Below are 24,494 nucleotides of genomic sequence, written 5' to 3' on the forward strand. Positions count from 1 at the left end.
GATTTGCCCCTGGTTTGCCCAAGACCAGGGCCCATCCCACCCAGAGCTGGACAGTAGCCTAATGTGAATAACAGCCAAGAGGAGTGCATACACACCAAGCCAAGTGCAGTTGTGAATTCCTTGTCTGGCAGAAGCACCAGACAGCTTCATATAATTCATTTAAACTTTAAAATGTTGCAGAGCAATACAGGGTGAAGTTATAATTTCATCCATTCAAGAGGGTGTGGTTTTCTTATCAGAGCACTCGTGTGTATAATATGGGTGGTCCTGGAATTCACCGGCTGCAAATGAACAAGTGGAAAATGAACCACTTTGTATTAGCAAAAGGACATTTACCCAACTCCTGCAGTTAATCATTTCCTGTTGACTTAGAAAGGTGCCATGTGAGACTAATACTAATAGAACCATTCCAAAGACCGCCCTGTTAGTTCATAACAAGGAATGTTTACTTTCTCTAATATCTGTGTTATTTCATAGAATCATAGAATAGCAGAGTTGGAAGGGGCCTACAAGGCCATCGAGTCCAACCCCCTGCTCAATGCAGGAATCCACCCTAAAGCATCCCTGACAGATGGCTGTCCAGCTGCCTCTTGAAGGCCTCTAGTGTGGGAGAGCCCACAACCTCCCTAGGTAACTTATTCCATTGTCGTACTGCTCTAACAGTCAGGAAGCTTTTCCTGATGTCCAGCTGGAATCTGGCTTCCTGTCACTTGAGCCCATTATTCTGTGTCCTGCACTCTGGGAGGATCGAGAAGAGATCCTGGCCCTCCTTTGTGTATTTGAAGAGTGCTCTCATGTCTCCCCTCAATCTTCCCTTCTGCAGGCTAAACATGCCCAGTTCTTTCAGTCTCTCTTCATAGGGCTTTGTTTCCAGATCCCTGATCATCCTGGTTGCCCTCCTCTGAACACGCTCCAGCTTGTCTGCATCCGTCTTGAATTGTGGAGCCCAGAAGAGATTTGTTCAATCCCATTTCTGCAAGGAGGGCAGGGCTCCTATATCTTTAACAGTTGCATCGAAAAGGGAATTTCAGCAGGTGCCATTTGTATGCAGGCAGCACCTGGTGATATCCCCTCTTCGTCACCTTTTTTATCCCTAAGTTGGCACCAATGGAAGACATCTATTTTTATACTATCTCTAACAACAGTGCAGGGGGAGCAATGGGACGGGGGGGGCATGTTCCTGATTTATGTTGGGGGTGTGTGTGTGTGTATTTACTCTTGAGTAAGGGAGAAAACACATTGGGAGCTGCAAGTTGCTTATTTAATGTAACTGTTTGACCCTGAGCTATTCTGAGATTTCCCTCCAGTTGGGAAAACTAGATGGTGACATTCAGCAAATATATAAATGACATCTAGGAAACTCCCCACCCTTTCAGGATCAAAGCTTCTCCATGATACCACGTCATGCATTTTGGTGACAAGCTTTGCATTATCTCAGCAAAAGTGTGAAAAATCGTGAGATGCTAAAGCCATGTTTGTACTTTCCACGCCGTCAACCGTTCCTCCTTTGAAATCTCTTGAAGAATGATAAGTGCCGTGATGAACGGTGAATCGGAGCAATGGGTTTGGTGGCACCCGCAGCCTTCCCATCAAAACCTCTCGCTCGTCCCTGGCACAGACATGCGTCACGGCCTCCGCTTGGCGGTTCTGGTGCGGTTTGCGATGCCGAGGCATCGGTGATACGAATCGCTCAGCTGCTCCGTCAAGCCGGCACACACGGAAAACTAAAGTCAGCAGTTCAACCCTCTTCCTGAAGTTAGATCAATCTGTGAAGACTGGGAGCCCTTTTTCCAGCATGTCGGGGCACCCTTGACTGTCAGAGCAACCACATGAGTCGCTGCGCATTGATTCTGTGAATTCTGAAATGACTGGTGCTCTTTACCCAGGCAGCGTCTTTTTTTGTATGTGTGGGCACATGAAGCAGCTGTATGTTGGCTGCTTCGGCGTTCTTTTGAAGTCTGTATATACAATTAATGCTGACTTTGGAGATGGCAGGGAAGACCAGCCTCCCCAACTTGACGCCCTCAAGATGTTTTAGACTACAACTCAGAGAGAGAGAGAGAGAGAGAGAGAGAGAGGTATAAAGTGGCACAACAGCAAAGCAACAATGAGGGCCTGAATCCACTATGGTTGCAGCCAGTCTTGAAATATACAAGGAAGACACATTGATTAACAACAGAGTAATTTTAAAATATATATATTCAGAGCTATTTGTTTCCGCTTCCATCCTCATCAGTAGCTGTGATGTTAAACACTTGTTATTTGGAAGATGTGGGCTTGAACATCTGGAGCTGTCTTGCCTGGCTGGCCACTGTGGGATTTGTGGTAACAGCTACTGCGATGTAACAGACCATTACACTAGGCTAGGGTGACCATATGAAAAGGAGGACAGGGCTCCTGTATCTTTAACAGTTGCATAGAAAAGGGAATTTCAGCAGGTGTCATTTGTATATATGGAGAACCTGGTGAAATTCCCCTCTTTATCACAGCAGTTAAAGCTGCAGGAGCTATACTAGAGTGACCAGATTTAAAAGAGGGCAGCTTTAACTGTTGTGATGAAGAGGGACTTTTACCAGGTGTGACGTGCATACAAATGACACCTGCTGAAATTTCCTTTTCAATACAACTGTTAAAGATACAGGAGCCCTGTCCTCCTTTTCATAGGGTCAACTTACACCAGGCCCGTCGCATAAACCCTTCTCAGGCCAAGAACCACTAGGGAGCCCATATGAAAAGAAGGACAGGGCTCCTGTATCTTTAAAGTTGTATAGAAAAGGGAATTTCAGCAAGTGTCATTTGAATGCATGCAGCACCTGGTGAAATTTTGTCTTCATCGTAACAGTTAAAGCAGCAGGAATCCTGCCCTCTTGACCAGATACAAAAGAGAGGAGGCCATGTGCAGCTTTAACTATTGTGATGAATTTCACCAGATGGTATATGAATACAAATGACACCTGATGAAAATCCCTTTTCTCTACAACTGTTAAAGATACAGGAACCCTGTCCTACTTTTCATATGGTCACCCTAAGCACCACCACTTGAAAACCTGAGAGGGTTAATTTAGTGTGGCCATATGAAAAGGAGGACAGGGCTCCTGTATCTTTAACAGTTGTATTGAAAAGGGAATTTCAGCAGGTGTCATTTGTATATATGGAGAACCTGGTGAAATTTCCTCTTCATCACAGCAGTTAAAGCTGCCCTCTTTTAAATCTGGTCACTCTAATATTGCTCCTGCACTTTAACTGTTGTGATGAAGAGGGGATTTCACCAGGTTCTCCATATATACAAATGACACCTGCTGAAATTCCATTTTCTATGCAACTGTTAAAGATACAGGAGCGCTGTCCTCCTTTTCATTTGGTCACCCTAGTTAATTAAAACCTTTCCCCCTAGCTATGAGGGAAACAGGTTTAATTCAAGACCTGCTCTCAATACACTGTGGGTATACTCTGGTGTGGGTGTTTAATAACTGTAAGCCAGGTAAATAATGCCAAGCTGACACGTGGTGTTTGGTAGCTAACAAAATAATAATAAGTTTGTTGTTTAAAAGCTTTAAATAAAAATATAATACTTTCAATCCTGCCTGATCCAAACTCTCCACACACCAACCACCTCACTCTCTTTTACACCAGTCCTAAGTCCCGAGAATCCGAACTCTTCTTGCTCTACAAATGAACAACTCTCTCACACACACGCACTACTTCACAAACTCCCTACACTCTCCTTATATGCTTCTTCCCCACCTATTACATCATAAGGCACGTCCACTCAGTTCTAACGTTCCATCCTTACTAGGGTGACCATATGAAAAGGAGGACTATCTTTAACAGTAATGTAGGAAAGGGAATTTCAGCAGGTGTCAATTGAAGTGAGTGAAATCCCCTCTTCATCACAACAGTTAAAGCTACACTAGCTGTAGTAGAGTGGCCAGATCCAAAAGAGGGCAGCTTTAACTCTTGTGATGAAGAGGGAATTTCACCCTCTTCAATTGACACCTGCTGAATTTCCCTTTCCTACATTACTGGTAAAGATACAGGAGCCCTGTCCTCCTTTTCATATGGTCACCCTAATCCTTACCCGACATACTAATCCAGACATATGCAATTGAATCAGTTGTGAGCTAACGCCACAGCTACCTCCTTTGCATTGGCGTGCGAACAACGGGTTCAAAGGGTTCAGTTGAACACCTTAATCTGCCACCACCACCGCCATGTTGCAGTAGCAGGGCCGGTGCTAGCTGTAGGTAAGAGTGACAAATTCAGCTGCCCCTCACCCCGCTCCTCCTCCAGAAGGCTTTTTTCACTGGTGCAGCCGCTGCCCCCCCCAGCTCACTCCCTCGCTCCCTCACTCTTTCACTCACTAATTCAGCTGCTCCCTGCTCCCAGCTGCTCTGCCTGACCTCTCGTGACAGCAACTGGACAAGGTGGGAGCAGTAGCCACGGTGGGGCCAGGAAGCAGCACGTGGTGGAGCCGAGGAGGAGTGGTGGGAGGCAATGCGCCCAGGCAGGCAGGCTGGCCCACCGAGTGAGGAGTGGGGCTGTTTCTGTAAGGAGTAAGATTGCCCAGAGCTGTGGATTGGGGCTCTCCCCACTTCGGAGCTGCTGCCCTCCTCTCGTCATCAGCCCTGCAGGTACTGTAATGTTTGGGGGAGAGAGAGAGAGAGAGAGAGAGAGAGAGAGAGAAGCTGTATGTTTACGTGCCTTCTCTCCTCATCGCTGCACCACCGCCCACCCCAGTCTGGACTCCAGCAAGAGAAAAGAAAGGGGGAAGTGGGGAGAACTGCAATGCCCCCCAGGACCTCCTGGCTAAGGAGAGTTCATTCAGCAGCACCTTTTTCAGAATGCTTACTGAAACAATTCCTATCTGCCCTTGCTTATTTTAGGGTGTCCAACCCCCTTTTTTCAAGCCGTTCTTTTGGTAAACATGGTATGTGTGTATCTTGTGTCACTTTAAAACAGAGCTGCAGCACAATCCTATGCATGTCTACTCAGAAGTAAGCCCCACTGAGATCAATCAAACTTACTCTGAGGTAAACGTGCATAGGATGCAGCCTGAAAACGAAGAGAGGATGAAAAAAAGACAGGAGAAAAAGAATTGTAGAAATAGAATAGCAAGCTAACTGTGGGATATTTAACCATATTTAAAGACAATAAGTACAGTAAAATTAGTACTCCTCTACTTCAGACCCAATCAAATAATTACGACAGTGCAGTACAGATTACTTGTTAATTTTACAAAATACAGTTTACTTCAGTTTTTGTTTATTTCGTTTGTTTGATGAATGAAAAAAAAGTCCTTTATTACTGTATATTCAATCACTGTTCACCTTAAAAAAAAATATCCCTGGCCGAACCACCTAATGAAATGTGCTGCGCACGCCTATGCTCCTTTGCTGTGATAACAGAGTCTTGCAGTGGTGGTCAGGGAGAGAGGTGTCCAAGACTGGGGAAAGGAAAAAAATAAACACGTTCTCTTCGCTTCTTCTCCTCCACCACCTTCACTCACCCTTGAGGTATAATATGCCTGCTGAGCTGAGACCAGGCAACCTGAGGCCCAGATATAGTAGGACTGTGGCCTGTTATCGCTCATCATTGGCTATGCTGCTTAAGGATGAGGGGAGTTGCAGTCCATCAGTATTTGGAGGGCCACAAGTTGCCCACCCCTGTCTTAGAAGATTGCCAGCAACAAATCTGAGCATTTTATAGGAATACTAGCAAAAAAAACCCGTCATAAAACAGGTGCAGAGGAGCAGTCTGGTGAGGAGGTTAGTGGGTTTTGGCCCCTCTGCTAGGCCGGAAGCTCCTGGCAGTGATCTTTCTTCGGAACTTGGAACTTCCATAGAAGGCCGCAGGTCTGAGAAACGTCGCTAGATGGCGCCAGAGGGCAAAACCTAGAGAAGTGGCTTGGAGGCGCCCTCTGGCCTTCTATCTTGGAACTTCCCTAGATGGCAGTTATTTTTCTTGGAACTTCCATAGAAGGCCGCAGGTCCGAGAAACCTTGCTAGATGGCGCCAGAGAGTAATCTCACCAGTGCCACCTCTAGCCTCCCTCGCCAGGGACTGCCCCTCCCCTGATGCCCAAAAGGCAATTTGGAAGGACTGTCACTTGTTCACATTTTTTAAAAATAATAATCAGTGCTTCCAGAGTATGCAAATAGTATTGCATTTCTTTATTCCCAGACTTTCGCAATTGCACAGATTCGGCTGTCCAATATGTGTAATCTCGCCTTGTCAATTTCCTTATATATTACAGCTGTCAATGGGAGCTCTGAAGTGCTGCAGGTAACTTACAAGGAAATTTACAAGACAAGGTTGCATAAAGGCTATTCTATGCATACTTTTGAAGGGCTGGGGTGGAGGAATAATACTAAGAGAAACATAGGAACTCATTTGCGCAACTCAGAAGCCCTGAAAAAAATGTGACTGAAGTGCACCGAAAAAGAACACTTGATGTTGAAAGAAAAGAAACTAGATGTTGTGCAGACTTTATACTGTTAGTTTTACCCTACCCTGTGCCTGCTTACCCTACCCTGTGCCTGTTTGCATTCTCTTCCCCTCCTTATTGTTTTACTATGATTTTATTAGATTGTAAGCCTATGCGGCAGAGTCTTGCTATTTACTGTTTTACTCTGTACAGCACCATGTACATTGATGGTGCTATATAAATAAATAAATTAATTAATAATAAGAATAATAAGAATAAGAACACCAAGTGGGAGGGGGAAGGACACCCAATAACTCCCACTAAGTAATGTCATCTTCTCGATTTAGAGCCTCAAACTGACAATTGTCAGTGTCCTCTCGCGTTTCAACACTTCCCTGAGTCTCCAGGAAGTCCACAAATGGGAATTATTGTCTCCCCTCCCCAAACTTTTTGTGGCAACACAGGTCTATGTTGCTTTTGTTTCACTTCCAGCCTGACAAGCACTCAGCTACTTGGGTTTGTTCTTAAGAGAGAATTATTGCTATTTGGAAGGAAAGGAACCTCTCGTGCAAGCACTGAGTCATTACTAACTCTTGGAGGGACGCCAGCTTTCGCTGACGTTTTCTTGGCAGGCCTTAGAGCGGGGTGGTTTGCCGTTGCCTTCCCCGGCCATTATGACCTTTCCCCCAGCTAACTGGGTACTCATTTTACCAACCTCGGGAGGATGGAAGGCTGAGTCAACCCGAGCCGGCTGCCTGAAACCAGCTTCCGCTGGGATCGAACTTAGGCGGTAGGGAGAGTTTCAGCTGCAGAAACTGCTGCTTTACCATTGGCTTATTTTCCCCTCTCTGTTTTCATCCTCCTTTGCATCATATCATGTAAGTCTGCAGGCAGGACTCTCTCTTTCTCTCTCTTAACAAAAACATTGTACAATGCTTAGATGATTTTAGGTAGGGCTGTGCTTTGCCTCGGTCCTGAAGCCTGAATCTGAGTCGAAGCAGGTCGATTCAGTCTACCTCAGCCCGAATCTGCTTTGGGACCAGATTAGGCTGCCTTAGCCCAAAGCAGCCACCGCCCGAACCCCTTTGCCCACCCGTGGAAGTTACCTGAGCCTCTGCACATGCTGGCAAGCTGCCCAGCCTCCTCTCTGCACTTACAACACAACTAGGGCTGTGCTCCGCTCCGTTTCGGGTCGTAGAAGTGGGAACGGAGCAATCTGCTTCGCCTCCACCAAAGGCGGAGGCGAATTGGGTTTATTCATTATTTATTTATTTATTACATTTTTATACCGCCCAATAGCCGGAGCTCTCTGGGCGGTTCACAAAACCACCCAGAGAGGTTGGGGGGCAGCAGAGTGATGCGGAGCGGTTCTCTCATTTACGGAGCGCTCCGTGTCTTTTCAGAGCTCCATCCACTATTTTGGACTTTTTTTTCCATAGGATTGCACTGGTTGAAAAAACGGCTATAACTTCTTTGTTTTTAAAGCTAGATCCCTAAAAATTAGTGTGTTTAGACATTGATGATTGGGGGTCATTTGTGTAGATTTTCAAAAACATACGTTCAGCACTTGGGTTGCTATTAATTTTTATTGAATGGGTAAAAGCGGGAGGGAGGAACCTTTTTTTTTCCAGCGTTGATAGACAGGTTCATCTCCCAATCGTGATAAGTGATCAGCCCAAGTGAAGCATCCTCCAATCCCAATGTTGGAGGGGGGGGGGGGAATAAGCGAAAAGGGATACTTAGTAACTTTTCTTTCTTTGTCTTTGGGTTGGACTTTTTTCAACGTGTAGTGGATTGGTGAAGCAGTAGCCCGAGCAAACTCACACACAACCTTAAATAATATACAAAGTAAAACAACAGATAGGCAACACAGCTCTGCAAAGTACCCACCTTAACCTTGGTGGACAACTGGATAGTAGGGGTGTGCACGGATCCCCCGCTCTGCCCCGCGGGCCGATCTGAAAATTTTGGATCAGCCTGCTCCACTCCATGCCGCTCTGCCCGAATCGGAGCTCCGCAGTGGAGGGGAGTGGTGCCAGGTAAGGCCGGGAGAGGAGGGCGGGGGGGTTTACCGGGCCCTGCTGCCGTCGCCGGTAAGGGACCAAGGGGGAGGGGGGCCTTACCTGCCTCCGTTCGCGGTCCGTCGGCTTCTTCAATTGAGCCCACGGTTCAGCCAGGAAGTCTGGGCCGTGCGGCCTAGACTTCCTGGTTGAACCGCGGGCTCAATTGAAGAAGCCGAGGGACTGCGGACTGAGGCAGGTAAGGGAGAGGAGGGGGGGTTACCGGGCCCTGCTGCTGTCACTGCATGGGCGACAGCGGCAGGGCCCAGTAAACCCCACTTACCTTTCCGGCGGAGCTCCGGATCGAGGCGAAGGATCCGCCTTCACCTCGATCCTCTTCGCCACACTCCGCCGGCCCCCCAATCCTCTTCGCCTCCACCTTAAGGGGAGGCGAAGCACCCCGCTCCGCTTCTAATTCGCCGGTCCGATTAGAAGCGGAGCACATCCCTACTGGATAGTAGTGGTGCAAATGGATGATGTCCTGTATGGCATGTGGACGTGCGCAGTGCGCAGTGCCCACTGCCCTTGAGGGTCATCAGAACCCGCCAAAGGGGAACCAGTGGGAACCAGTGGGAACCAATGAGTTGCATGAGTGGATGTGTGACGTGGCTTCTCAAAGGCCGGCACCTAGACAGGACCAGCTGAACAACTGTGTTGTGGCACAGTCTACTATTTCCACGGCACTGGGCACGTCCACTTTCCCATACTGGTAATAAAGTCAGTCAGGTTTTTTGTTCTAATTCTTCTTGTTGTTGTGATTATGACCATTATTGTTGTTATTGTTATTACAATTATTGGCTGGGCATACCCTGGAGTGTGTGAACTGTGACGGACTCTGAAAGGATCGTCTATTCAACGGCATCTCTGTTTGAGGGATGTGTGTGTGTGCATCTTGAAAAACCAACACGTTATAGCACTTTGAAATGAGTGGATGGCATGAAAGAAATTAAGTTTTTAGAAGTATTGCGACCCAAGCGTGGCAACGCAAGGTCTGAGTTGTTTGTTTATCCCATGACCAGCTATGTGCTGTACGCTCACCCAGTTTAATAAATTTTCTATCTTGAAGTTCCCTGTGTTCATTTTTGAAGTGGTTAACCTGAGAGGAAGATTCTGATTTAGGTTTAACTTTAAAAAAATCCCAAAAAATCAGGGCATGATCCCATTTCCTTCAAAGTTGGCATGAATTAGGATGTATTTAGAAGCTCTCCTGGTGCCCAGTTAGATGTGTGTAGCTTACAAAATAACAGAGATATATGCATTTCTGTAAATGGGGGGAATTCTTTTAAAAATTCCCAAAAAATCAGGGCATGATCCCATTTCCTTCAAAATTGGCTTGAATAAGGATGTATTTATAGCCACTCCTGGTGCCCATTTTCATGTGTCTAACTGGAAAACTAAAAAAGTTATAGGCATTTTACATTTTCAATGCAAGTCTATGGGGAGGAAAGCAGGGATCCGGATCCGCTGTGGAGCGAAGCGGAAAGGAGGCGGATCGTCCCAAAGCGGAGTGGACCCGATCCGAAAGCTGCGGATCGGGGGTCCATGCACAGCCTTAAACACAACTACAGCAGTTGGGACAAGAGGGCTCCGTGTATTTCCTAGGGACTACGACGATGATGATGATGAAGATATTTATTTCTTACCTACTTCTCCCTCTGGATCAAGCCGGGAAACAACATTAAATACAATCTCGTTCTCCATCCTCATCTCTGTCCCTAGTAAACTAGTGTCCTGGCTTTCTTCTAGTTTTTGTCCTCCGCAGATGCCCTCTTAAAACCTATGTGTGTATTCCTACCTTTGCAGTCCTTCAGAGTTTAGACCTCTTCACTATCTCTTGCCCTTCAATCTGTAAGTGAGGGGTGCACCTTATCTCTAGCGCGCATATAGTGAAGGCTAAGTTGCCATGCAATGCACACCCTGCCAGCCACCACACTGCACTTGCTGGTGTGTTTTTTTAATGCACCAGGGTGAATGAAAAGTGCTCTGCTCTCCAGCTCTGAAGACAAATGCTCACCTGTGACTGCAGCCTGATGCAAACAGGCGTTTTGAGCCACACCCAGGGAATCGTAACTTTGTTCCTTGGGGATTGTGCAATGTGAGATTAGCACGCAGCTTCAGCCACAGCTTCAGGCAGGCAAGAATCCAGGCAACAGAAGGCTGATTATTTCCACAACTCGGATTTGGCAAATAAAATGCCGGCAATAAGGATATGGGGAGATTTCTCTGGATATCAAATCTAAGGGTACATCATGGGGAGAAAATAAAGGGACTTGAGCATTTTGCAATGAGTGGTTCATGGAGAGAGTGAAGTGAGTCAGCATAGATACAGAACAATGGTGTGGATGTATGTCCTTTGACCAGTTTTTTTGAAATGTATGAATAGCTGCTTTCTGGTCCTGCTCAAAAACACCAGCTGCCCATCCTCAGTTGATGGCACCTCTTTTGCCTCCATTTAATTTCAGCTCGGCTGCCCTCATCCAGCCCACCACTGTCTCTAAACACCAGTTCAGATCCTTCCACAGCCTCCCCAGCTTGGGTGAAGAGACAGAAGCTGGGTGTCATCTGCACCTTTGCATGATCCAAAGGTGCAGATGATATTCACAAGCTGAATATGAGCCAACCTTGTGATATGGCTGCAAGAAAGGCCAATGCTATTTTGGGCTGCATTAATAAAAGTATAGCTTCCAAATCGTGTGAGGTACTGGTTCCTCTCTATTCGGCCCTGGCTAGGCCTCATCTAGAGTATTGCGTCCAGTTCTGGGCTCCACAATTCAAGAAGGACGCAGACAAGCTGGAGCGTGTTCAGAGGAGGGCAGTCAGGATGATCTAGGAACAAAGCCCTATGAAGAGAGACTGAAAGAACTGGACATGTTTAGCCTGGAGAAGAGAAGATTGAGGCATGAGAGCACTCTTCAAATACTTAAAAGGTTGTCACACAGAGGAGGGCCAGGATCTCTTCTCGATCCTCCCAGAGTGCAGGACACAGAATAACAGGCTCAAGTGACAGGAAGCCAGATTCCAGCTGGACATCAGGAAAAACTTTCCAACTGTTAGAGCAGTATGACAATGGAACCAGTTACCTAGGGAGGTTGTGGGCTCTCCCACACTAGAGGCCTTCAAGAGGCAGCTGGACAACCATTTGTCAGGTATGCTTTAGGGTGGATTCCTGCATTGAGCAGGGGGTTGGACTCGATGGCCTTGTAGGCCCCTTCCAACTCTGCTATTCTATGATTCTATGAAATAATACAGATATTAGAGAAAGTAAACATTCCATGTTATGAACTAACAGGGCGGTCTTTGGAATGGTTCTATTAGTCTCACATGGCACCTTTCTAAGTCAACAGGAAATGATTAACTGCAGGAGTTGGGTAAATGTCCTTTTGCTAATACAAAGTGGTTCATCCCTCCCCCTGATTTTGTGTAGATACGTGTTCCCCAGGCCAGCACTCTCCAATCATTAGGACTACAAATCCCAGCTGTCTTGACCACTGGCCATGTTATTGAAGGATTCCAAAACCTCCAGAGTCCGCCATGTTGCGGAAAGTGGTAGATCAATGGCATGTGGTGGCTCTGATGCCACTGGGGCAATGAATCCTTTCTGGGTTTCAGTCAGAACTCTAAAGGAGCACTTTAAATGTACCATTATTAAGCAAGTTGCCCATATAAAATATCTAGGCAAACAAATGCAGAGCACTGGACTTTGGTCTGAACAGGGAAGGCAAGCAATTGATTCAGCAAATCTTAGTCAGCAGCTGATCCTAAGTTTCTTTTTTATCGCAAGATCTCCCCTCTGTCTACACGTGGTGTGCAATGTCCTAGGAGGAACAGGACGTTGCGCCCGCCATTTTGTTTTTTGTTTTTAAAGGGGACGGAGCGCATGAGCGCTCGTGCAGAAAAGGTGAGTTTTTAAAAAATAAAAAATAACTTCCCTGCTCCCCACCCCCCACCCCATCCCATCCTCCATGGGCACAGAGCTCCTGAGGAACTCTGTGCCCCGTGCCCGGCTCCAAGCTCTTCACGGTTACTTGTGAGGAGCTGGAACAAACTGCAACACCTGCCCACACGTTCTGCGGTTTCAGGATCATCCCAAGACTGTGGAAAAAGCAGGATTAAAGGGTAGGGCAATATCCCGGGGAAAGGGAGGAATCATGATGCACAGGGAGGATCTTGGGATTATCCCCAGGATATCGTGCCATCCAGCTATGCACTCTGTTTCCATGAGAAAACCAGAGCGGAAGACAGACTGAAATGGGTTGGCTGCCCTCTAAACCACCACTTCAGGGTTGCTAGCTATTAAACTGGCAGTGCCTTTAACAGCAGCTCACATGTGACGCCATTAGCTGGACTCCATGCTGGGAAAGGGTTACGCCTGCTGGTTTCTGCACATCACCTCTGTTCAAGGCACAGGAGCGAGGCAGATCGGGTTTTCTTATGGTACTGGGGGCTGAAAAGCCCATGAGCGAGCGTTATGGTTCTGCCCATGATATGTCAAGGCCTGGCTTGTTTCCCCTCAGGAGCCCAGTAGTTTCGAAAGTGACATTTGAAAACCCTATGCTCAGGGCTGGTGCCAGGCTTTTTTGCGCTCTAGGCAAGGTGAGCTGCTTTCACACACACACACACGCACACACACACACACGCTTCAGGCGGCCCGTTCACCCTGGGGCCAGGGACGGGGCTTACCGTTGGCAGGCGGGCGGATGCCGGCGCCCCGATCCGTCCCAAGGCGAGCGAGCTGGACAGCAGGAGCGCTACGTGCGGCGCCCGACTCCTCTGGCCGCCCGGATGCGGCGGCGGCGGAGTTTCATTGAGGGGCGTCGAGGCAGGCTGCTGCCCTTTGCCTTCGTCCTCCAGGTTGGAGTGGCAAGCGGGAGGCAGGCCACATGGCCGGGTGGAGGGAAGGGAGGGCGGCGGGGGTGAGGGGAGGAGGGGGAGGAGGAGGAGGAGGCAATCACGCCGGGCGAAGGAGCCGCCGGCGCCAAGCAGGTAAGGAGGACTTTCACCCCTTTCCACGCCAGAACTCAGAACGTGGAGCCGCCCGCCCCTGCCCCCCAGTGTCCCAGATTGGCTTCGGCTGCTGGGCAGGCGCCCAGCTGAAGCCAAGCCAGGGACGCTGGGGAGCAGGGCGAACGGCGCACCCGGAAGCTGCCCTCACTCGGCCAGAGCGGCTCTGGGAGTGGGAGGGCGACTTCCGGGGGCGCCAAACTTGGCGCTCTAGGCGGCCGCCTAGGTGGCCTTAATGGAAGCACCGGCCCTGCCTACGCTAAAACTCCATCTAGAAAGGCAAATTGTGACCACAGCTGCCTGTTTTATGGAGTGTTTAGCAACGTCGGGTCAAAACAAAACAAAACAAAAAGCTTACTTCCTGAGGAAGAGGCCATTATGCAATGCTTCCAGGCAAGACTAAGTCCCCTCCCCCCACCCACCCCCAAAAAATACACACATATCGTGTTTTAAGTCTCAGGCGTCTTTCCCTTATTTCAGTTCAATGAGTATTACCACCATTCACCAGTTATGCTATTCCCACACTGTAAGGGATTCATCATTATTATCATAGTATTATATTTATTTATTTATTTTTATTTATTTATATCCCGCTTTTTTCCCAGTACTGGGACTCAAGGCGGTTGTCAGACGGGCACTTCTCGGAAGTTCACTGATGTAGGGTGACCATATGGAAAGGAGGACAGGGCCCCTGTATCTTTAACAGTTGTAGAGAAAAGGGAATTTCAGCAGGTGTCATTCGTATGCATGCAGCGCCTGGTGAAATTCCTGCTTCATCACAACATGTACAAAAAAGGGCAGGGCTCCTGCTGATTTAACTGTTGTGATGAAGAGGGAGTTTCACCAGGTGCTGCATGCATAACAACGACACCTGCTGAAATTCCCTTTTTCCCTGCAACTGTTAAAGGTGCAGGTGCCCCATCCTCCTTTTCATATGGTCACCCTAGCTGACGCCCACTTACGGCTCCTTGCGCGTCCTTTAGATGACGCCATCTGCTTCCCGTGCACCTCCTGCTCCTTCTTGCCTTTTTTCCATCACAAAACGGACCCCTTTTAATCCGATTTTTTAAAAACAGAATGTGCTGCTGTTTCCTGCTGTGTGCAGGAAAAGCAGCGAATTCACCACCCCACTGACAACACTGCCACCAGCCTTTTCTACACTACCCTTTCCCTTCCCTGCCTCTTGCTCTCCATTGAAATTGGCAAGGTCAGGATAAATCCTTTGCAGTTTCATCACAGAGCAGTTAATCCATGAATGATCTTTCTCCAAAGAACGGGGAAGCGTGGAGCGGGAGAGGCGGAAACAGGAGAAACTGAACAGACATTCCTAGCACAGGCTGGGTACCAAATAGAGATGTGAAATAGAAGCCTTCTTGTGCAATTAACTATTCCTCACATGTATGGATTCTGTATTATGTTAATATTTAAGTTTTATATTTGCAAACAAAAAAATTCAAAAAAGAAAAAGAAAGGAATAGCACCCTTCTGTTCAAATCCTTGATGACCCACATAGAAGGAAAAAATCAGGAAGGCTGAATTGTCTCATATATCTATAATTATATCTATATATTATTGCATTTGTACACCCATAGCCAAAGCCCTCTGGACGGTTCATATAAGATATGTACAAAAATTAAAAACCACAAAAACATGCAAAATGCACGTACATTTAAAACCACGATAACAACTTTACAAATGATGAGCCAAAAAAACAGACCCAGGCTCATTACATATTGCTAAATGCCTGGGAGAAGAGAAAAGTCTTGACCTGGCGACGAAAAGATGACAATGTCAGCGCCAGGCGGGCCTCGCCAGGGAGATTTTTCCACCGTTGGGGGGCCACCACAGAGAAGGCCCTCTCTCTTGTTGACACCCTCTGAGCTTCCCTTGGAATAGGAGGACCTTAGATGTTGAACAAGAAAAACTTCCTGACTGTTAGAGCAGTGCGACAATGGAACCAGTTACCTAGGGAAGTTGTGGGCTCTCCCACCCTAGAGGCCTTCAAGAGGCAGCTGGACAGCCATCTGTCAGGGATGCTTTAGGGTGGATTCCTGCATTGAGCAGGGGGTTGGACTTGATGGCCTTGTAGGCCCCTTTCAACTCTGCTATTCTATGATTCTATGATTCTATGATCTTATTATCAGATGCTCTGAGAATGTACCTAACTGCCATTCCTTGGCAGCAGACCCCACTGAAATGAGTAGGACATTACTTCTGAGTAAATGAAAGGAACATTAGTCTGCATGGAAAACAACTGATTATTAAAGTATTACCTATTGAGATAGATAGATAGAAAGAAAGAAAGAAAGAAAGATAGATAGAGATATAGTGCTGTATTAGATGCTGGCTCTTTGGCAACCTCAAAAGCAAATCCCTCTGGTTCCTTGTTCTTACACAGGTGCTCAAAAACACCTGAGGCCCTCTCTATCTTCACATTGCCATGAAGCAAACAATAGCACTGTGGGAGTCACAAAACATCCTCCCTGCCTGTTACCCACATGACTAGGTTACGTTGCTGGGACAACACCTTGGAGGGAGGGGTATAATGAGTTAGCAGAAAGAGGAAATATTTTGCAGCCATAAATAAACCTGCTGATTGCAAAGAAAAAGCAGAGAGACAGAGAGAGAGACACGCACACAGAGGGAGAGGACAGAGACAGGCAGCACCTGAAGCCCAAAGAAACATGGCCTGAGTTCTTATCAGTGGTAAGTGAAGAACAGCTTCATAGAATCATAGGATAGCAGAGTTGGAAGGGGCCCATAAGGCCATCGAGTCCAACCCCCTGCTCAATGCAGGAATCCACCCTAAAGCATCCCTGACAGATGGTTGTATAGCTGCCTCTTGAATGATTCTAGCCTAAACTTTGCCTAAAGCCAAGCAAGTTTTGGGTTACAAATAGGCTCTCCCAGAGCCTGAGGGTGGAAACCACAGAAAAAGGAACTGGCAAGTTTTGTTCCTCTGGACGAGCTTTCCCCAACCTGGTGCCCATCTGAAAAGGAGGACATGTATCTTTAACAGCTGCACAGAAAAGGGAATTTCAGCAGGTGTCCTTTGCATGCATGCAGCACCTGGTGAAATTGCCTCTTCATCACAACAGTTAAAGCTGCAGGAGCCCTGCCCTCTTTTGTATCTGTTCACTCTAGAATAGCTCCTGCAGTTTTAACTGTTGTTACCAAGAGGGAATTTTACCAGGTGCTGCATGCGTACAAATGACACCTGCTGAAATTCCCTTTTCATTACATCTTTTAAACTTACTGGAGCCCTGTCCTCCTTTTCATATGGTCACCCTATACTATTATAGCTATACTACAGAGACCAGATAAAAAAGAGGGCAGGGCTCCTGCAGCTTTAACTGTTGTGATGAAGAGGCAATTTCACCAGGTGCTGCATGCCTACAAACAACAGCTATTGAAATTCCCTATTCTATACAACTGTTAAAGATACAGGAGCCCTGTCCTCCTTTCCATATGGTCACCCTACTCCAGATGTTTTGGACTTTAACTCCCATCAGCCCCAGCCAGCCTGGCCAATGGTCAGGAATGGTCCAAAGTGAGGTCCAAAATAACTGGAGAGCATCAAACCAGGGAAGGCAGCTCAGGAGTAACGGATGCACTTGCTGAGTCATTGCACCTGTTGTACAGGTGTGAATGAAACCCAAAGATTCTCTGCCCAAAAGAAGCTCTATTCTAATCCAAACACAACACTGTTGTTTTGTTTTGTTTTTTTAAATCTTTTACCTGCTCTTATTTTTACTCATCCAGTGTAGCTCAGGAACACTTTGGACAGGAAGGCACTGTTCAAAGGAACCTACAGTATTAGGCTGACCAGATGCAAATGAAAGCAGGGCTCCTATATCTTTAACAGTTGCATAGAAAAGGGAATTTCAGCAGGTGTCATTGGTACAAATGCAGCACCTGGCGAAATCCCCTCTTCATCACACCAGTTAAAGCTGCAGGAGCTATACTAGAGTGACCAGATGCAAAAGAGGGCAGGGCTGCTGTAGTTTTAACTGTTGTGATGGAGGGGGAATTTCACCAGGTGCTGCGTGCATACAAATTATACCTGCTGAAATTTCTCTACAACTGTTAAAGATACAGGAGCCCTGTCCTCCTTTTTATACAGTCACCCTAATTAGTCCTTCAAGGACATTGTCCCCTGTGCAGTAGTAAATAACATCTCCAAATTTCAGCCACTCGCTGTTTTCAGTTTTCTGGAGACCTACCGCAAATAGCTGGGACACACGCAAAAAATCCACCACCGCTCCCCAAAAACACAACTGAATCTTTGGTTGTAAAATGCTGGGTTAAAAAAAAAAAATCAACCAAAATTGATCCAAGGTTACAAGTTTGAGTTTTTTGAAAACTAAAAAAGATTGGGACCAAAAACAAAAAACCAGCCCAAGAAATCTATTGATTTTTTGCTCTCTCTCTCTCTCTCTCTCTCTCTCTCTCTCTCTCTCTCTCTCTCTCTCTCCTCTAAGCCAATGTTAACATACTGGGATATGGGTAAAACACGTTCCCTGGAGGTTTTCAAATGCACCTGATCCAAGTGAGCAGGGCGTCCTCTATTTTCGTACGGAGGCATTGGACGATCTTGAGATACGATGGAATTTAGGTTGGGTTAGAATAAACATCTGCTGTAGCATTTGGGTGTTTTGCTTGGGACTTAGTCAGTACCGCAGGATGAAAGGTTTTTAACGGAGTTTTCGATGTGAGCTGGTTTCGTTTTATTGCCTACGCAGCCTGCAGACATGCAGTAGCAAAATTCTGCTGCTACTGTTGCCACAGCAGCGAAAAGGTGAAAGAGGAGCAGCTACCAGAACCTCAAGCAAAGGACGAAGGTAAGTGGAACTAGAACGTCTGCATGGAGCATCTGATTGAGATAGAACCCTGCTGGGTTTAAATGAAAGGCCTGTCGAATCCAGAGTCCTGTTATGTATTTACCGACCGGATGCTTTTGGGAAGGCCAAGCAGGACAGGAAGGCACCAGACCTTCCCCACTGTTTCCCACTGTCCTTTCACTCAGCAGTTGGAATTTTGCAGACCGCTGCTTCTGATCATGGAGGTTCCATTGAGCTACCATAGCTGAGAGGCATGGCTCGAACTCTCCTCCTTCCGGAATTGGTCTGAGCTCGCCATCAGAGCTCCCAGCCTCACCACATCCTATGGGGGAGAATTCTGCAAGTTAATTATTATTATATGCCGTGTGCAAAGAAGTGGCTTCCTTTGGCTGAACTGGATCCCTTGTCAATCACGGTCTTTCGAGTCTTATAAGGAAGGAAGGAAGGAACACTTTCTCCACACCATGCATGATTTTGGACACCTCTATCATGTCATAAGTGTTGGTAGAAAGAGAAAGGGGTGATAGTGTTAGACAGATAAGCTCTATCAGACAAGCGTTTTAATTCACGCTCGTTCCTGGGCACTCACGGATTTTTGCAGGTCCCTCTCACGACATCGTCTGCCTCCCGCGCGCCTACAGCCCCTTCTCGCCTTCTCCACGCGACAAAAAAACACCCCAGGAAGTCCGACTTATTTTTAAAGGCGGAAGTTGCGTGCAGGAGAAGCAGCGGGGTCACAAAGGCCCACTGAACGGGCCACGTGCACGTTGTTTACCTCCTCTTTCAAAAGAGGAAGTAATGAGGGACAAAGGCGCGGGCGGAGAAGTGACGGTAAGCAAACAGGATTTCCCCCCTGTGTGATGACACTTGGAGAGAGAAAGGGGTGGTTGTGGGAGAAAGACAGAGGAAAGGGGTGATGGTGTTGACCTACCGACTTTGGGTCATGGCTCTACAGACTGGTAGCTTTGGAGCTCCTCACCACCAACATGTGACCCTCGACAGATTCCCCATAAGGGACTAAAGCCCTCAACAGAAGAAAAGATGGCCCACCTTGGATTAAAATCAGTGGAGGCTGGGGGCTCCGATGTCAGTGGGATGTTGGATCCGCTCCAGCTGTGAAGCACCTTGGAGAGTTCCTTTCGAGTTCTGGCTAGTTCTGATTGAAACCCAGAGCAGATTCAGTGCCCCACTGACATCGGAGTCACCAGCCTCCACCGGTTAAAGCCTTCCCCAGCAAAACTGAAGTCAGCTGAAAGGCCAAAAACTTGTCAAAATATTATATTATTGTATTTATTTATTTATATCCCGCCTTTTTCCCAGTACTGGGACTCAAGGCGGTTGTCAGACGGGCACTTCTCGGAAGTTCGCTGATGTAGGGTGACCATATGGAAAGGAGGACAGGGCCCCTGTATCTTTAACAGTTGTAGAGAAAAGGGAATTTCAGCAGGTGTCATTCGTATGCATGCAGCACCTGGTGAAATTCCTGCTTCATCACAACATGTACAAAAAAGGGCAGGGCTCCTGCTGCTTTAACTGTTGTGATGAAGAGGGAGTTTCACCAGGTGCTGCAGGCTGGGTACCAAATAGAGATGTGAAATAGAAGCCTTCTTGTGCAATTAATTATTCCTCACATGTATGGAAGGCCAAAAACTTGTCGAAATAGGAGCATCTTTGCCTGCTGCTGGAAGGGATGTCAAAAAGATGGACTCCACAAGGCCAATATAGGTTTGTTTTTTTCCTAAGCCAACATTTCACTGTGCTACTTCGGAGGAGTAAAGCATCCGATGTCAGTGTGTTCAGAGTGTGTTCAGAGGAGGGCAACCAGGATGATCAGGGGTCTGGAAACAAAGCCCTATGAAGAGAGACTGAAAGAACTGGGCATGTTTAGCCTGGAGAAGAGAAGATTGAGGGGAGACATGATAGCACTCTTCAAATACTTAAAAGGTTGTCACACAGAGGAGGGCCAGGATCTCTTCTTGATCCTCCCAGAGTGCAGGACACGGAATAACGGGCTCAAGTTAAAGGAAGCCAGATTCCGGCTGGACATCAGGAAAAACTTCCTGACTGTTAGAGCAATGTGACAATGGAATCAGCTACCTAGGGAGGTTGTGGGCTCTCCCACACTAGAGACCTTCAAGAGGCAGCTGGACAACCATCTGTCAGGGATGCTTTAAGGTGGATTCCTGCATTGAGCAGGGGGTTGGACTCGATGGCCTTGTAGGCCCCTTCCAACTCTGCTATTCTATGATTCTATGATCTTATTATCAGATGCTCTGAGAATGTACCTAACTGCCATTCCAAGGTGATCATGAGGAAAAGGCTAAAACATCAGGGACCTTTTCGTTATGGAAATAAGAAAGACGGAACATGCTACCACTTTATAAAATGCCACCATCTTACTCAAGATCAGTTTTTGGTCAAGGTCAGTTTTTATTATTCTGATTTGCAGACACTTGCAAGGGAAAAAAAACCATGTTCCGCTATTGATTTCAACACTACAAATACAAAGTCCTAATTATATGGAAGTAGCACTCATATTGTACCAAGGTACAAAAGTCAGATATAGATATAGAAATGCACGCAAAGTCCAAAGTCCATTAAATACAGTTGCTGATGTTTCAATCGCCAGTTGTGAATCACCGGCAGAAAGTCCATTTCAACATACAAGACTCTTCTAAGTTCATATAAATGGATTGCTTCTAATTCCGCAGGAAGAAAAATCCCCTGATCACAGGTTGAGTCATCTGTGAACACTAGCCCTCCCAAAATAGTTCCGTGACCAGTGCAATTCTCCAAACTGAGTGGCGGACAATTGCGAGGAAGGAAGTATGAAAAGCTACTGAGCATGCAAACCTGACCCAGGGAAGCGGACGCCCTCTGAATTTGCACCTCTTTTTTTATGCAGGGAGAGGGTTGTTGTATTATTATTTTATTTATTTATTTAAGACATTTGTATCCCACCCTATGTCACTAGGATCTCAGAGTGGCATACAGATAAAAATCATACGATATAAAACAATAAATATTCACAGCTAAAAACAAATTAAACCAAGTTAAAACCAATCTATACTTTAAAAGCAGTAAAAACAATTACAACAGTTAAAACAATGTGCAAAAGCCAGGTGAATTTCACTATTATTATTATTATTATTATTATTATTATTATTATTATTATTTGTATCCCGCCTTTTGCCCAATGCTGGTCCTCAAGGCGGCTTTACAAAGTTTAAAATATACATGGGGGGGGGGGACAAAACCATAAACATTTAAAATAAACAACAAAATTACAAGACATTAACATAGATGGAGGGCCAGATTATTCTCCAAAGGCCTGCTGGAACAAAAAAGTTTTAGCCTGCTTCTGAAAGCCCATCAAGGAGGGAGCCAGCCTAGCTTCCCCGGGAAGAGAGTTCCAGAGCACAGGAGCAGCCACCGAGAAGGCCCTCTCCCATGTTCCCACCAAGCGCGCCTGTGAAGATGGTGGGACTGAAAGAAGGGCTTCTCCAGAAGATCTCAAAGCACAGGCAGGCTCATAAGGGAGGATACGGTCTTTCAAATAACCTGGACCCGAGCCATATAGGGCTTTATAGGTCATAACCAGCTCTTTGAATTGTGCCCAGAAACAGACTGGAAGCCAGTGGAGCTGTTTTAACAGGGGAGTTAAAGGCTTTGTTAAAAAGCCAGGTTTTTACTTGGCGCCGGAATAGAATCAGCATTGGCGCCAGTTGTGGCTTTCCACAGTTGGGGTGCCACCACAGAGAAGGCCCTCTCCCTTGTCCCATCATAGCGTATGTGTTGCATTGGTGGGATGCGGAGAAGGGCTCCTTCGACAGATCTCAAGTCTCGGGCAGGCAGATATAAGGAGAGGCGCTCCCTCAGGTATCAAGGTCCCAAGCTTCTTTAGGGCCTTAAATGTCATTGAATTACGACCGGAAGCGTACAGGCAGCCAATGCAATTCCTTCAGACCAGTGTTATGTGGTCTCTGTAAGATGTACCCGCCAGCAGTCTAGCTGCTGCATTTTGCACTAGCTGCAAAATCAGAGTCGTCTTCTGTGGATGCATTTTTCTACACTGCGATACACTGGAATTTAGGCCTACAGGACCAAAGCGGCAGACTGGGTACAGAGAAGAAAAGGAGAGAGGAACAAGATTGGAAGAGCAGCAGTGAGGTTCAAAAGAGGAAGCCAGCAATGAAGAGTCAGGAGGGAGAAGGAAGAGGCTAAGAAGCATCGGGTTGCACAGGGATTGAGCAAGTGAATCAGAGATTGAGCAAATGTGGTGCAATTGGGGAATACTGGATGGTGGATTTAGGCTGCCGTTTGTCCCTCCTTACTTCCTCTTTTGAAAGAGGAAGTAAACAACCTGCATGTGACCCATTCAGTGTGCCGTTTTGATCCGGCAGGAGATGGCAGCAACTTCCGTCTTTAAAAGTAAGTCGGACTTACTAGGGTGTTGTTTTGTGGCACGGAGTAGGCTAGAAGGGGCTGGAGGCAGGTGACAGAGCAAGAGGGATGCAGACAAGCTGGAGTGTGTTCAGAGTGTTCAAAAAGAACCTTTTCTTGCCAGGGAGGGGTGTGTGTCTCATTTGTTCCCGCTTCAACTCTTTTCTCAATGTCAAAAAAAGAAGTTTGTTTTCCCAGTTTTAGGACAGGCTGCTACTTTCTCCTCAGCTGCTGATTTTCTCCCCCCATTTTCTCACGCAGTTCCACAAGCAAGCGGATGATGCCGCCCGTCCAAAATGGCAGAGCCGGCTGGGAAGTGCAACATGCCCACGACGGCTCAGCCCGTGCGCACATGAGGATAAAAGACCGCACGGAGCCCGTCCGCCAGAATGGGATCCTGCGTTGCTGCTACCTGAAACCCCGAAGTTGCTGAACCCGTGAGGGGAAAGCCCTCTTGCATCATCACAGGCATCCATGAAGACACGTTCTCAAACTCCCCATCGCGCGGAGATGAACGTGTCCGAAACCTCCCTGCCTGTGGTACCCATAGAGATAGGCCTTTAAAATGATCCATTGGAACAGAAAGGAAACACATCGCAATTATTAAAAGAGGCTTTATATTGTTGTTGTGGGTCTTCGGTGGTCGTTGCTTTCCCCATCTGGAACTGCATCACAAGAGCACAAACAGAGGTGGTCCAAGGGAGAGAGCCATGAGGGGGAGGAAGCACCACTAACCCCCATCCCACCCCAAATACAAGGAGCTCACTTGCAATAAATGACCACCTTAAACATGCCTGATCGCCATGAAAATCCAGTGTGGTGTAGTGGCTAAAGTGTCAGACTAGGAGCTGGGAGATCTGGGTTCTAGTCCCCACTGGGCCATGGAAACCCACTGGATGGCTTTGGGCCAGTCTCAGACTCTCAGCCCAACCCACCTCACAGGGTTGTTGTTGTGAGGATAACGTGGAGAGGAGAAGGATTATGTGCCCCACCTTGGGTTCCTCGGAGGAAAACAAGCGGGATATAAATGCAATAAATAAAAATAAATAAAAATCAAGAGAACATAGAGAAAATACGTTCAGGCTGGGAGTGTTAGTATGAAATATACCATTACAAGTGGGATCTTCAGCAAAATGCTATCTTTGTTCTCCTCGCCATTTAGGAGAAGTGCTCTTGAATCATAGAATCATAGAACAGCAGAGTTGGAAGGGGCCTACAAGGCCATCGAGTCCAACCCCCTGCTCAATGCAGGAATCCATCTTAAAGCATCCCTGACAGATGGTTGTCCAGCTGCCTCTTGAAGGCCTCTAGTGTGGGAGAGCCCACAACCTCCCTAGGTAACTGATTCCATTGTCGCACTGCTCTAACAGTCAGGAAGTTTTTCCTGATGTCCAGCTGGAATCTGGCTTTCTTTAACTTGAGCTCGTTATTCCGTGTCCTGCACTCTGGGAGGATTGAGAAGAGATCCTGGCCCTCCTCTGTGTGACAACCTTTTAAGGATTTGAAGAGTGCTCTCATGTCTCCCCTCAATCTTCTCTTCTCCAGGCTAAACATGCCAAGTTCTTTCAGTCTCACTGTTGCTCACTGTTCGAGCCAGCTGTACCCTTCGCCCAGGACACTCTCGTGTTCTTTTCCAGCTGTCACTAAGTGTTCCATGAGTATGAGTATGCACGGTGTGGAGAATGAGACATTTTTCTCCCTCTCCCACAATACTAGAACCCAAAGG

General features: G+C 47.0%; 1 protein-coding gene and 1 long non-coding RNA gene across 2 annotated transcripts in view; both read left to right on the top strand.

Annotated features, from left to right (window-relative positions):
* TNFSF8 (TNF superfamily member 8) overlaps positions 1–15,900 on the top strand; it is a 116,900-nt gene extending 101,000 nt beyond the window's left edge. Inside the window, exons 6-7 of the mRNA XM_063144971.1 lie at positions 13,173–13,334; positions 15,883–15,900. Coding sequence (XP_063001041.1) covers positions 13,173–13,334; positions 15,883–15,900 — 180 coding nt within the window. The remainder of the gene's footprint in view (positions 1–13,172; positions 13,335–15,882) is intronic.
* Positions 15,901–16,103: 203 nt separating this feature from the next.
* LOC134411113 (uncharacterized) lies at positions 16,104–23,393 on the top strand. Its single transcript, XR_010026317.1, has 3 exons — positions 16,104–16,190; positions 18,227–18,325; positions 23,030–23,393. It is a non-coding gene; the product is annotated as an uncharacterized LOC134411113 (long non-coding RNA).
* Positions 23,394–24,494: the final 1,101 nt, after the last annotated feature.

The sequence above is a fragment of the Elgaria multicarinata genome, chromosome 19, assembly GCF_023053635.1.
Source record: "Elgaria multicarinata webbii isolate HBS135686 ecotype San Diego chromosome 19, rElgMul1.1.pri, whole genome shotgun sequence".
NCBI classification, from domain to species: domain Eukaryota; kingdom Metazoa; phylum Chordata; class Lepidosauria; order Squamata; family Anguidae; genus Elgaria; species Elgaria multicarinata.